The sequence below is a fragment of the Girardinichthys multiradiatus genome, chromosome Y (genome assembly GCF_021462225.1).
Source record: "Girardinichthys multiradiatus isolate DD_20200921_A chromosome Y, DD_fGirMul_XY1, whole genome shotgun sequence".
NCBI lineage: Eukaryota > Metazoa > Chordata > Actinopteri > Cyprinodontiformes > Goodeidae > Girardinichthys > Girardinichthys multiradiatus.
In genome coordinates, this window is record NC_061818.1 from 2712856 (window position 1) to 2727946 (window position 15091).

Sequence of the window (15091 nt, forward strand, 5' to 3'; positions counted from 1 at the left end):
AAATTTTCATCATTACATTATAGAAAATAATGAACTTCATCACAATATGCTAATTTCTTGAGAAGGACCTGTAATCCTGTTGGATGTGGTTCGTCCTTCTTGGTGGTATGCTGACATTACCCTGGATACCGTGGCTCTTGATACATCACAAAGACTTGCTGTCTTGGTCACAGATGCGCCAGTAAGACGTGCACCAACAATTTGTCCTCTTTTGAACTCTGGTATGTCACCCATAATGTTGTGTGCATTTCAATATTTTGAGCAAAACTGTGCTCTTACCCTGCTAATTGAACCTTCACACTCTGCTCTTACTGGTGCAATGTGCAATCAATGAAGACTGGCTACTAGGCTGGTCCAATTTAGCCATGAAACCTCCCACACTAAAATGACAGGTGTTTCAGTTTCATTGTCCAACCCCTGTAGCTCAACCCTGTTGTGGAAAAATAATTTTTTTTACCAAGACAGAGACCGATGATTGTCACGCAGAATCAGCTTTATTATAATCTTGCAAGAGAGAAGATTTTTTTTACAGCGGATTTGTGCTCAGGAGTCCTGCCAAATCATTCTGCCTAGACAAAGCAAAGGTTCTCCTTATAACGTCTTCAACAGCTTTCAAGGTGATTCTCATGGGACCCAGACTCATTGGGGGAGGGAGAAGGGTTGAAACCTTTTACAGTTCTCTCCTAGACATGTTGACAATGGGAACAGAACCTTCCACAGTGTGGCATACATGTTATCTTGTATAAGTGCTCTGAAGTAGGCAGAGGAGCCATCTCTCTAAGACTAAAAAGAACCATCCGCCCCAACCCCTGACACAGATGAAGTCTGCAACAGAACAACACATGAAGGTGTTCAAATGCTTCTATTGGGTCTTGCAGAGTTTCAGTCATAAACCAAGGAATTTAAGCATGGCACTAAAATTCTACTTAACATTCCATCCCTTCGATCACAAATGAAACTTGCATCATGTTATCGACACCCGATAAAAAAAATGGTTGATTTTATAGGTGTTTTCTGTCATCTGTTCTGACTTATCAAACCTCTCTGACACAGTAAATCACTCATCAGCTTCCAATGTTTACACCCTGATTAATTATTGGTGAATTTGCATTCATTGCAAGAGGTCATGTCAGAGTAAAACGGCTTGGATCATGAAAAGCACAACGCATCGTCAACACTCATGGAAAATTCTGGTTGAAAGCTCTGATTATGTCTAAGCAAAGACTGTTTTACAATTTTGGATTTAGTTGGTTGGGCTTACAGACCCAATGACAAGGAACAGCCACATCTGAGTTCTCTGCTCACTTGTAAACTTTGTGCTCTGAGACCAATGCCTCCAGCAACTGCTTATCCTAAACAAGCTCGGTGCACAGGTAAAGGAGTAGGCTCAAAATTCAATAATACGAAATAAATTAAAACGTGCTCCTATTGAATATCAGCATTTTCTTAAAGGATTTAAGCCCGGTTCTCAGCAGGAGCAGACCAATAAACAGAGGCGATACTGGCTGGTCCACCTCTGCCAGTGTCACGATTAAAGGAACGGGAGCCGGAAGGCAGCTGGAGCGCCGAGACAGTGGAGCCAGAGAGACGTAGTTTCACTCCTGCAGAGCATGTTGGATGAGGATATCATAAACAAGCAGGTTCTTAACTGCTGTTACTGGTCTTCTCTGGGGGATATGATTGAGTGGGTGCAAGATCTGTTTTCATCATGCACCCTTTGCAAATTGATGGGCGCCCTTAACACACATGGAGGACGGTACCAGAGGTTCCACTTTAGCCATTTTGCTGCCACATCGGGCCTTGTAGAGGTTTCCCTTGCTATTCTATCTTACAAATATTGTAAGTGGACATCAAGACATCCTGAAATGCTCGTGTTCCACTGCAGATACAGAACTGTATGTGGTGCTTTTTATGCTAGTTATAGTGGAGGATGATTTGCTTCTCCCATTAATGTTCATTTGTTCAGTTGGATAGTTGTACTTCCCAAGATCTGCTTTTCCAATAATCAGCCAAATGATTATCCTCATATTCCAACATCACATAAATTTGTTTAAAATTCCTATTGTACTTCATCAAAACAAAAATCCACACATACAAATACTTTTTAATTTATTTACACAATTTTAAAATACACAAATACAGTGGCATTACAACTGAAGAGCAAAAATATTAAGATGGGAGTGAAAGAAAAACAAAATATTTCCCATGAATCTACAGTATAAGATACATTGTGGGACCCAAATCCAGTACACACCTCCAAGCTTTATTGGACAGGTGGTGACAAAGTAAGAAAATCACTGCCAGAGGCAGACGCAACAGAAAACGTAATCCAAGGAAACGTGTACTTGCAATTATCAGCCATCATCAGTGAGACATCCAAGTTATTATATCACCTTAGTTGTTTTTCAAAGTCCACAAGTGAAATACATATTTAAAGGGGGGAAAAAGGTCCTTCGCAGGAACCCTAATAGAGTGAAGCATTCCCAGTCCCTTTAGAAACTCCTCCCAAAGCCTACAGCAGCTCATTAGGACGTGGTAAACAGGCGCATCCTATACACAACAGAAGGAACATGTACAAGGTACAACAACTACCCATCCCCACATCAACTACAGAAAATGGCCAACAAATACTTCGCACCAGTCTATGACATCAAGGAATTCCTACTTAAAAATCAGCGAGTTTCAGAGCAGATCACCAGGAGGAGCCACAAAGCTTGGAGCTCCAGGAGGGGCCTCAGCCGTGACCACCCTTCACCACGTAACAATCCACAGCTTCTAAAAACCTCGTTTGCTTCCATGATGCTGGGCCTTAAACAAAACCTGTCCATTTTCTATCTAAACAGGAAAGTGAGCCAATGGACACTATAGTTATTGTGCTCTATAGAGCTGAATTTTAAACAAGAAAGGACCACAGCATTGTAAAATCTTTAATGCCAGTTAGTCGTGAAAAATGTCTTTTCAAACTTGACTTCAAAGCATTTAAGGGGTTTTTTATGATCATCTACAGTCTTCTCATCAGCAAACTCAATTGTGTACATTAACCCATAGGTTAGTTAGTAGTACTGTCCCAGATTTCAAGTTATTTTTTACAAGAATGCCCTTATAAAGTCAAACTATTTTGTTTTAAATGAGCAAATCGGTTTCTCCTCCAAATCCTAAGAACAGGAAAAAAAATAATTGATTAATTAGCTCTCACGCTGTTCCAGTCATTCACCAACACTTATTACATTATGAGATTAGCTACAGTAGAGTGAAAAGGGTGTCCTGAATTTACTTTCAAACTATTTCTGATGGTGGAATTTATTTAGAAAATGGACAAGTTGTGCTTTGGAGAAATAAAAAATGTGTTTTGACTCAGCATGGAAGAAGAGGGGCACAGGTCTAAGGATGAGGCTGAAGATGCTGTGGACCTAAAAGCTTACAAAAATGTTTCCATTTATATATAATTATATAAAAGGAAATCAACGTGTTTATCCCCCAACCTCTGAGAATGGAAACCCCCTAGGACACAACAACACAAATACACACAGAAGCCACATCACTATGCACCGAGTTAAAAGAAAACGTCAGAAGATTGATGTGGACAGACTGAACTCCTGACTCACTCTTCCATTCACAGCTTTTTCCACGTCAGTCACAACCAGAAGACAAACTAAATGTGCTGCATGTTTATGATATTCCAACATCGTCCTGATTCCACCACACCTGAGGACATGGACAGAACTCGAGAACAGGGTCTCTTTTCCCCTTTGTCATCCACCTGAAAAGAACAAAATAACGAGGTGTTGACTGCGGGGTTTGTAGTAAAGTATTTTGCAGAATACACAGAGTTTAGGCACTGTGCTATGATGGAACAATTCTCCTTTTGACTTATCAAAGTAAGTCCAAGAAATGAACATTTAACAGACTCTGCATTCTCCATTTCATGCTGAACAGCTGGTGAAGGAGAAGCTTTTATGCTAAAAAGATTAAAAACAAGTAAAATCAAAAGTCAGGAAAAAAAAAAGATGCCAGAGAAAAGTGAATCAATGGCTTCATTAACAGCAGGGAGAATGAGTTTTCACATCTTCCATGAGGAAAAGGGGTTGCTGTTGCTTCCACTTTGCAAAGATTGTTGTTAAGGCAACCAAACAGGTCTCCACCTGCCCATCGCTCTCTCACACATACGTACACAATCTGCTGGCTGTGCATCTCTTCTTTCATTGAGTGAACAGATGCACAGGCAGACTCTGGTGCATTGGTGAGCAGTTTTCTGTGTCATTTGAGAGTCCTGGTAATCTGTGTGAATGTGTGTGTGAGAGTGTGTATGTGCTGCAGGTGATGCATGTTGAGGCGTCCTCAGTGGATGTGCAGATAGAAAGTTTTCACCGAGGAGCTGCAGACTGGAGACCGCTTGGTGTAACCCGGGACAGAGCCTGGAAAACATGGAAATGAAGGACAAAGTTTCAGAAGATCATAAACAACTGGAGCCTGAAAAGAACCAGCAACAGGCTTATTAAAAGGCAAACGCTTCCATTTACCTTTCACTTTGCTACTGATACACCTGAATGTCCCTGTTGTGGGTCAATTAAGGATATTATATAAAGGACTTTTATATATTGCATTAGAACTGCACATGATATGTCTGAAGTCTTAGGTGGGGTTCTGTAAAGTAGTTACGAGGAACAAGCACAGGGAACATCTGGAGTAAGACTGAGGGGTCTGACAGGGGTCCAAGAGGAGCAGACCTCAGAGACACACTAAAGTTTTATAACAGAGCAAGCAACATTATCTGATTTTAAACCTCTACACCAGCATGTTCAGGACCGAGCCCACTGTACAAAAATGCAGTCTGAATTTCAGAATTGGACAAATAAACCCTGAAATAGGCCTGTATGATATATTATAACGAATCTGGGGTGGACACTTTATGTTGATGTTCACATAGAGCAGCAGAAGAGTGTGTTCTGCTCATTGTTCTCCGTCTGCTTGACTGACATTTCGGACCTGCTCAACCAAGGCTCAGGTCTCCCACAGACCGACAGCTGACTAATAGAGACCTGACTGAAGCCCAGTGTAACAGATCATCAAGAACTACAACGTGCAAAGCAAAGAACCTAGTTTATCAAGCAGGAGAACAACTTTATCAGAACTTCTCACAAATAATGGAAACTGAAGCAATTATCAACAAAAGCAGAGAGGAATGCAGCAAAACTGCCTGATGTTTCTTTATCCTTTATCAGCAAAGACACAGTGACTTCTTCTAGCTTCACATGTCAAGTCAGATATTATTTTAGAAATACAGGAGAAAGCTATGGCTGCTCTATATGAGGAGTTGTTAGAACATTTCAGCAGCTTTAAAAAAATTAAAATATTCAAGATATCACAGTGTGCGAGTTCACCTCGTGCACAGTATTTCAAGGCAACAATAATGAAACGTCTAATGTGTAAAGATGTTTCTGAATGTGCAACTTTGCATACCTAAAAACACCAAACATAAATACAATTAACAGCAAAGGGCCAACTAAAGCTGGCTACGGGACAACGTATCCCCTTGCCAGTCCATTCCATACCCCCACTTGGTCCCAGTCTACTTCCTTTTTATACACCTAATGACACCATTACATTCCCATGTGCCTGAGCAGCTCTTTAGCAGAAATAATTAATCCAAAACATGCATACATCTCAATCTGATTCTTTAATTTTAGATTATTAAAAAAAATGTCTATTGATTGTGGTCCTTTTCCTAGTTTGGTCCAATTGACTCTTATGAAATACAAGTTCATGTATCCTGTATCAAACCAAAACAACACTCTATGCAACCTTCTGCTGGTTGTTTATCTGAGTCACATTTCCTGTCTGCAAACAATGAGTAGGTTTTATGAAAGAATACTCTGAATCAGTAGTGACAGCAGGTATGAAAAGTCCCCAGGGGCAGGTTGGAGCTGAATTCAGTGCTTTGTATCATCTCTGTAAAGTTATCAGAACATGGAGGACACAGGCAGTGAGTTCTGCTTTGTTCACTGCATTTTAACAGCTGTGACAGGAGGACTGAAGTGGAGAAAGGAGAAAAAACCCTGTGCACTACAACAGCAGCTCCTAGTTGCCAGAATGTTACATCCTGTCAAGACTGAACCACTGTTGCTTCTTGGTTGTTCAACTTTCTGACTGGTAAAGCAGAAAAAAACCTTATGTAGGACAAAAGACCTGAGGGGAATTCTGTCCCTACAGCAAGTGTTGACACAATGTTGTTTTCTGCGTAGTCACTTCCTCTTTGCTGCTCAAATGGACACATGACTTGTCTCATATTGACTAACAGACATCTGTCCATTTACCCTTTAATTCAATTGATTTGGATATATTAGTTTTGTATATTATTCTAAGCCCTTGAGCTCTAGTACCTGGGAGGTGGACATGCGAGACGTGTCCTGACGTCCTGTCAGATCTGAGGAGGAGATGTTGACAGGTGCTCCACGATGAAGACGCATGCTCACCTTCCTCTCCTTCTCCATACCTACAAACAAACAAAAAAGGGACAAGTCTCAGCTATTTGGGGAGCTATGTTAATGCTGGCGCCTTCAGCCTTTAGAGGCTTTGAAACGATGAAGCAAACAGAATGCGATTCTTGTTGACCTGTGTGTAAAGCAGGGTTGAGTGGGGAGGGGGCTGCAGTGTCCTGAGCTGCCCTAGCTCTGCCCGAAGCAGAAGCCATGCCTCTGGCCCCAGGGTTTCTGCTATGCCTCAGTCTCTCCTCCTGCTCCCGACGCTCTCTCTCTGCATCCTCCACAGCCCTGTTGGCACCCTGACACACAACACACAGGCTGCCATTTACCTCCAGCCATGTTTAGCTGTTTTCACATCAAACAGAACTGACCATAACTGCGAAAATGAGCACGTATTAAATCTGGTTTAAGTGACAAAATGCTGTAGTCGAATCAACAGATGTTTCATTTATAACTTCAGCTTTTCACCAAAACCCAAAACAGAACATTAAATCACTAAACATGATATTAACAGATGTGATTGATTCACCAAATGATGAGAGTTAGATTAACTACCAAAACCTTGTTTTTAGTTGATTTTTAACTGTATTTCAACTGTTTAGCAACACGACTTACAAATTTGAGCATGTTCCAATCAAACACATAGTCATAGGAGAAGCCCTGTCTGTGGAAGAGGTTCCTGAAGAGCTGACGGAGGTACGAGTAGTCGGGTTTATCATCAAATCGCAGAGAGCGGCAGAAGTTCAGGTATGTCGCAAACTCCGCTAAAGGGAAGAGGGGATAAAAAAAAGAAAAAAAAGAACAGGACAGGACAGATCAGTGAAAAGCATTCCTGTGGTTTGAACAATAAGAAAAACAACAGAAAGAGTTGATTTTATAGGAACATATTAGCAGCTTAGCTCACAGGGGTAGCCTTTGCAGAGGACTTCAATAGGGGTGGACATCTTCTTCTCACTGATGCGTTCGTACTTCTGCCTCTTGGTGGCAGCTTTAAGGCCTTGCCAGGGAAGAGAACCCAGGTTGAAGTACATGAGGACATATCCCAGTGACTCCAGATCATCCCGTCTGGATTGCTCTGTTTGAAAGAGAGATGGAGCAGAGTGGGAGCAGTAAAGGTTAGTGAACTGCAGAGGTGCATGTCTTACCAATGCCAAGATGTGTGTTTATGGAGGCATAGCGGGCAGTGCCAGTCAGGTTCTTATTTTCACGATAGGAGATGTGCTGGTGTGTGCGAGCATCCCGGTATTTTTTGGCCAGTCCAAAGTCAATGATATAGACCAGGTTGCCCTTTTTGCCCAGCCCCATCAGAAAGTTGTCTGGCTTCACGTCTCGGTGGATGAAGTTCTTCGAGTGGATGTATTCAATCCGGCTGATCTAGAAAGACAAGTCAGACAAATGTTAACAACTAAACACGACAAGAATGAGAGAGCAGCAAGTTCCAATGAAACACTGATGTCACCTGAAAGTTTTCTATCTGAAACTTCGCACCCAACTCACTACATATCATTGATGTTTTCACATTTTAAAAAGGGAACAGTGAGGTCATAGTTCATTCCCGTCTGGCTCTCACCATCTGATCAGCAAGCAGGAGGACTGTCTTCAGGCTGAACTTCCGAGAGCAGAAATTGAACAGGTCCTCCAGACTGGGCCCCAGCAACTCCATCACCATCACATTGTAGTCCCCCTCAGCCCCGCACCACTTTATAGTTGGAATCCCCACTAAAAGAAAATATTACGTTTTGTAATTATCTGTCATTCTGATAGAAGAGGTTCATTTAATAGTAGCTGAAAAACAACAACAGTCTGACAAATGTTTGCACTTTAATTTTGGTTTTGGCAACAAAGCTCAAAACAAAGCTGTTTCTTTCTTTCTTTCTATTTTTTTTATTTTTATTTTTTTTAACAGTTGCATTTGTGGTTTGATCATTTTATTTCCTTAACATGCATAAAAAAATCCTATATGCTAGAACATACCAGGTAAGCCAAACATTGTTTAATCCATTTTAGAAGAAAACTGGCTAGAGTGAAACATTAAACACATTTTTTTATTGTAAATCATGAAGTCATTTTCTACCGCTTCTTCAGTAGTGGGTCACGGGGAAGCTGGTGCCCACCCACAGCAGTCAATGGACGGGAGGCAGGGTACAACCTGGACAGGACGCCGGTCCATCGCGGGGCACAGCTTGCTTGGTCTTGATTTTTTAATTGTCTTGTCATTTATTTTATGGAAACTTACTATATGTGTTTATTTGATACATTAACAATTCTGGGCAACAGGAATGTATGAATTGCTTGGTTGTGATTGGTTGCAGCTAATCTGAAGATATTAACCAGATCATGGGGCGTTGCATGGTGTAGCGGTAGAGCAGGCAGCCCCCATATAGAGGCTATAGTCCTGGGCGCAGCCGTCCTGGGTTCAATTCCCCACCTTGACACCTTTGCTGCATGTCTGTCCCCCTTCTCTATGCTCATTTCCTGTCCGGTAACTGTCAATAAAACTTTTAGTGCCAAAATAAAAACTGATTATTATAAGACGCTACTGTTTCCCACTAAATAACCTCAAAAATTTTACTTTTTAACAGGTTCGGGGAAAAAATGACTTTCCATGTCAATGTTTTAGGAACACAGAGAAACTTTCATATCAACTTGAAACAAAAAAAAGTCTCCTTTTCTGTTATAGCTGAAAAAAATAAGTTAAGTCTGAGATCTTAATGAAGTATTCTTTATATTTGTGTTTCTTCTGGCAGGTGATGGGTGTGTAATTACAGGGGGGATTTCACTGTGTAATACCTCCGCCCTGCATCATCTTGTAGATTTTGCTTTCGATGTGGAGCTGGGGGTGTTTGGTCTTCACACATTCCAGTTTGATGGCCACCTCTTCTCCCACTGAGATATCAGTACCTGAACAGACACAGACAAAGTTTAGCTGGATGCAAACAGGCTGCTAAATGAGTCAATAAGAGTAAAATATGTAACTTTATTGAATCATCTTAGAAACAATGAAAGCATGTCAAAGTTCCGGCCAAACATGGCAGGATACAAACATGTCTGTGATGATCTTGGAATTCTGAGATCTTCTTTGTTGTTAATCATTTGTTTTGAGCAGAGGCTGAAATCCATGAACAGCTGGTTAACGTGGAGCAGTACCGTTTGTGTATGTCGTAAATTATTAGTGGCAGCCGAACCATTAAAAATAGAAATCAGTCCAACATTTTTCATACCACTCCTTACTGCAAGTACAGTCCAGTTTTTGATTTTCATCTCCCTTGTTCACTCATCAAGGGATTCTGGAAAATGGCTCCAAAACTGACACATTTAAAGTGTTGAGGTAGCTCCCTACCTAACCATGCTAATGGAGTCCAGTTAGCTCCCCCCACAGAGAGAGAAACCAGACACCATCTTACGTAATCCCATTACTCCCACTCACATGTATGAACACAGTCTCATAGCAGAAACAGTTTAATTGTGTAGCTCTGATGGAACATCATTGATTTCTCTCTACGTCATCTGGCAACGGACACGCAGCAGGGTGGGGCCAACAGTTAGCAGCATAGATGCGTGCATGTGGACTTTCGACATGCAAAATGGCAGAAAGAGGCAGCAAGGAGGGAAACTGTTCCACAAAACATTTTATGTATTAGGACTTTTCTGAACAAACACTGGGAATACCACAAACACAAAAGTTCAAATGTAATGTGTTCAGTGTTAATTTAAAAGGTGAGTGCACGTTTTACATAACACTCATTGAGCTGCAGGTGTCGGTGAGGTAAGAAGGCATATTCTCTAACACAACCCGTCTGATAAACAAACAAATAAATAAATAAATAATCTATTCACCAGTAAAAAGAGTTGAAATATTTGAATAACCCAAGCAACCCTGTGTTTTACTTTGTTTGCTCTCGTGTGTCAGAGGAATGGGATTTGTCTGAAAAGATTTTCCTAGGGAATGCAACACTCCCTCCCTCGTTCTCACATGGAGGACTGTGTGCGTGCTCCTAATCCACCAAAGTGTTCACACAGTATGCAGGGTGTGTTTTTATTCCATGCTGCGCTGCTGGTGCAACATGTTCAGACATATCTCTGTACTCTATTATTTCATGAGCAGCAACATTGAGGCACCACCAGGAACCAATGCTTGAATATGCAAAAATACTGTGAACACCAATAACCCATCTTATGATGATTAGAAAGACAAAGTACAACGTCATTCGCTCACATCATGAAAAGAATGAAAGCTGTATACTCAACCATGCAATCATTTGCATTTTTATCATGACAGCAAAATGATTCAGAATGACAGAGCTCACATGTTGTCAGATGTTCAGAGTACTGACACCAGCACCTAAAGGTCTGTAGCCTACTGAGGGAATGCCGATGTTCGCAGACAACCCAAACTCTAGGGATTCACAGTCAATGATGCACTTAAGTATTACCCTCTGGTTAGAAATGTACCACTGTGGAAAAGCAGGAGTATCCGCCTGATATGACGTTAACCTAACCACCAACTTGACAACAAGCAGGGAGCAGAAGAATGTGTCATCAGTTTAATAACTCCACCAACAACACACAGTGTGAGCAATTCTAAATAGCTGTTGGTTTTTGCTGTTCTCAAACAACCTTAGTGTTAAGTTTTCTTTTAAATATGCCCCTCCTTTTCAGCATACAGGGCTGGAGCGTTCTCATTTTACTGTGGAATCACAAACAGTATCTGTTTAACAAGTCCTTGTTTTCTTCCTAGAAAGGCAACAGCCTCAGGTAGTGTTTTATAACACCGAGGAGCAGCGCCAAACCACCCTACATCCTTTTGTCTACAACTTTCAACAATTCATGAGACAAAAGTCTACCATAAATAATTAATGAGCTAGAAGGCAAATGATTCAACATCAAACACTGGCAGAAGCCATTAACTTTTCTGACCTAATCTGAAAAGGTTTGTAGGTCTGCCACAATTACTAATAATCATAAAATCACAAATATATTTTTATGCCTTCATTTAGCTAGAAAACAACACTTTCTCTGGGATTTTCACCAAACAGTGAACTACAACAGTGATACAGTTTACATTCTTCAAATGTTTTAATGCAAACATAGCCAAGGAATAAATGTATTCAATTCCAATAAATGTTCATAATGATTTAAACGCCGGTCAAATTAAATCTTTTTACATGGTAGTGGTAAACACATGGAATTGCCATTTAAAGCTGAAACAACTAATCAATTTAATCGATTAAAATCGACTATTAAAATAGTTGTCAACTAATTTAGTCATCGATTAGTTGCTTTGTAATCACGTCTAGCCATATGCAGTCTATTTTTTAAACACAATCTGTTACAATTGCCGCCAATGTGTGGCAGTTATGAGCCACCGAACGCTGTGATCTATCGGTAGAGCAGTAGAAGAAGAAATCAGCCAATAGTTGGCCTTGTTTTGACATGACGTTCCACGAGCATGGATCTATACGCTGTACTGTTGCACATGTGTGCACTGCTTTGTTAATCACAGTAACGTTGTTTTGGTCTTTTCTGTGTTTCTTATGCAGGAAAAAAAACAAGCAACAATGAACGAATAGATGTGGACGCTCACATGCTAGGAAATGACATGAGACCCCTATCCATGGTGGTAGAATACCATACATACCATCTGTATGGTATTCTACCTCATTTTTGTATTTTATGCCTAAAAATGAACAAATATTTTATACAGTTGAGCTCATTTGTTCCTTCCTAAACACAATTCTCTTGTGCTTTCCTTTTTCGTAATGAAAATTTGTTCTTAACTTATATGGGGAAATAAAGGCTAAAAAATTTTTATACTAAAACCTGATGAATCAATTAATTATAAAAATAATCGACAGATTAGTCGATTATGAAAATAATCGTCAGTTGCAGCCCTATCGCCATTTATTTTTTATATGACAGATTGTCATATGTGACGACTTAAAAGCAACATGTGAAAGGAAATTAACAGGTTTGGATTTGAGTGTGGTACCGGTGATTAGGTTGGGACATCTTCTGTGGTCTACAAATGAAACCATCCTTTGACAGAGCCTATGTCCCAGCAGACACTTGCTTAAACTCAAGTGTTCAACATATTAAAACTAATTTCAACAGAAAACGTATGTGGAACACAGGATGAAGTTCACCTGACTATCCACTCATTTCCTCTTTATGCACTACCTCTTAATACCTAATGGTGGATATAAGAGAAGAAGACCTTACTCAACAAGGTGACCCTAACACGCCCTGCTAATGATCAGACAGCAGTGACCCTTTAGGTCTCAGACATTTATCAGTGTTACTTACACAAACACACATGGAATTACTGGGACACGAATGCATTTCAATAGTACCTTAAGTATATAACAAAAACAGGGATTAGCAAACAATCCCTCTGTTAAATTTTGAAACCGCCAAGAGGTAAGTGACTTAACAGAACCACACATTGCTCTGACTCTTTTACAATGTCACAACATATTAGTCATCAGCAACTCAATGGAAAAGATGGACAGTTGAGTGAAGACAAAAACACTAAGTGATTATGCAAGCGGCTGGCAGCTCTCGCTGTACAACAGGAGTATTGTACAACAGGAAGAAAGCCTAGATCCACTTAATAAATCTTCCCTCTCCACTGTTTGGAACCATTAAGTGAGGAAATTTAACATGGTCCAGATGAGTTTTAGTTATACAAAAACACAAGTTAACTTTATGAGGGCTCTTGAGAATACACAACTTAGTTAGGTTGCATAAGTTGATGAGTTGGGATTCTAGTACAAAACATTTCAAAGCACAACTTAAGCAGAAAAGCTCAATTAGCCCTAATACATACCTAGACATTTTAATAGTGCATAACTGTGCAACAATAACTGTAGCTATGTTAAGTCCTCTATCATGATCCATTTGAAAATAAGGACCCTGTTATTGCAGATTGTACAATAAATGTTCTGATCATAAAGCATTCACTTCCTGTATGATTCAACACGTAATCTATCTCACAAAAACTATTTAATCAGTAGATGGTCAACTGCCTTAGCTAACTGAAGACAGCTATATGTCACCCAGTAGAGATGAAGCTATATTTACACAGGTTCGTGACAGCTTGTTCTCTGAAGGATCTTGGGCCTTCCTATCAAACAAATCTTAGGGCTAATCTGTTAAATACAAATCCTTTTGGTATGAATTTTATAACGTACAACACACGGAATAGCAATCACAGTAGATCTGTTAAAGTCAGCTGTAAACCTGGTTGTATTTAAAACAAGTAGAACTGCAGCGCTCTTTTATAGTGTATGTTTTTCTTATATTTTATCGTGTATTTTCAGCACCTTGAATTGTCTTGTTGCTGTATAAATAAACCCGCTTTGGCTAAAACGCATCTACCCAACTGTCACCTAATACTTAATAGACTTGGCCTGGTCGATCATTCACTAAAACTGGTTTCAGGTGAATAAGAGCAAAATATAAAAAATCCATCAGAAATTACACAACTAGCTGAGGACAAAATACGTAGCTCTACAGAAACTGACAGTTTTCCTAACTGTTTGAACCCCTTATTTGGACACTTTGAGTTGATGTTATAGCAAAGCACACGTTCCTAAACCAAAAACAAATAAAATAGACATTTTACTAATAAAAGAATTAAGACAGACGATGGGGTTGCTTGCTTACTTGCTACAGAAACTACTAGCCTAGCAGCTAACGCTGAACATAACAGCTGATCGGCTAACATCAGATCCTTTAAACCTCTGAAAAGGGCACCAGTTTTCTAACTTCCTCATAGTTTCCTTTTCATGTTAATATAAAAGCACACGTAGGTAAGCTCCGGGGACAAAAACATACCCAAGTATATGTCTCCAAACGACCCGCTTCCAATTTTTCTGCCCAGTCTGTATCGGTTTCCGACTCTCAACTCCATGTTAATAAATCTGTCGTCGGCTAGCAAGCACGCTCGCTAGCTCCAAAATGTTGAAAATATGGTCAGCTTTAAAGCTCAAGCTGGTTTACAAGTAGAATAGAATCAAGCAGTCGACCCTGGAAATCCGTTCAAATGACAAATTTGGTTCTTCTGTATGCTGTATCCGGAAGAAGACGGCTCGGACAATCTTTCGCCTCTTCTTTTAAAATGTTAAAAACGTCATATTGCGACAATATGCCGTTTGTAAGAAAGTTTAATCGCTGTACTTTATGCTCTTGCAGTTTTTAAAATCGTTACGCCTTAAATTCCCACGGATGAAGAAGGATTTTGAAAAGATTCCCTCGGGTACTTGGCACAGTGTTTCTTGTTCAGATTAAACTGCTCTATGTTAGGACCTTGCTCAGCAATCTGCTGGGTCGGGGACGTCACTTCCCTGTTAAGATTATGGGGAGGACACGACCAAAGAGCCTCTTGTTACAGATCCTCCAACAGATACTACTATCAGTAACAAGTCCCATCAACCCTGAAGCATGAAGGTCGGTCAAAAAAACAAGACGTCTTAACAAGGATGTATTTAGCTATAATAAAGTCTGCTAAAATTCACAAAAGCTCGTTCCAGTTACAGTCCATTCAAACTTGTTTAGTATGTCTCTTAGATGCCTTATTAGTGACACCAGATTTTTTGTCACATTATGCA

At 40.2% G+C, this 15091-nt stretch overlaps 1 protein-coding gene across 1 annotated transcript; it reads right to left on the bottom strand.

Annotated features, from left to right (window-relative positions):
- Positions 1-2092: 2092 nt before the first annotated feature.
- On the bottom strand, positions 2093-14795 carry LOC124864959 (casein kinase I-like). The gene is made up of 9 exons (XM_047359900.1): positions 14319-14795; positions 9273-9383; positions 8053-8201; positions 7628-7856; positions 7387-7557; positions 7098-7246; positions 6613-6781; positions 6381-6493; positions 2093-4415 (listed from the first exon to the last, which is right to left on the bottom strand). The coding sequence occupies exons 1-9, from the start codon at positions 14392-14394 to the stop codon at positions 4365-4367; spliced, it is 1218 nt and encodes a 405-aa protein (XP_047215856.1). The 5' UTR covers positions 14395-14795; the 3' UTR covers positions 2093-4364.
- Between the last annotated feature and the right edge of the window lie 296 nt (positions 14796-15091).

Bases quoted from the DNA above. Each gene is read 5' to 3' on its own strand.
- LOC124864959 (XM_047359900.1), bottom strand. From the start codon at position 14,394: ATGGAGTTGAGAGTCGGAAACCGATACAGACTGGGCAGAAAAATTGGA. The intron at 7,247-7,386 runs GTGAGCTAAGCT...TCTTCCCTTTAG, and splicing joins CCTCTGCAAAGGCTACCCCT to CGGAGTTTGCGACATACCTG. The intron at 6,782-7,097 runs GTAAGTCGTGTT...GTTGTGTGTCAG, and splicing joins ATTGGAACATGCTCAAATTT to GGTGCCAACAGGGCTGTGGA.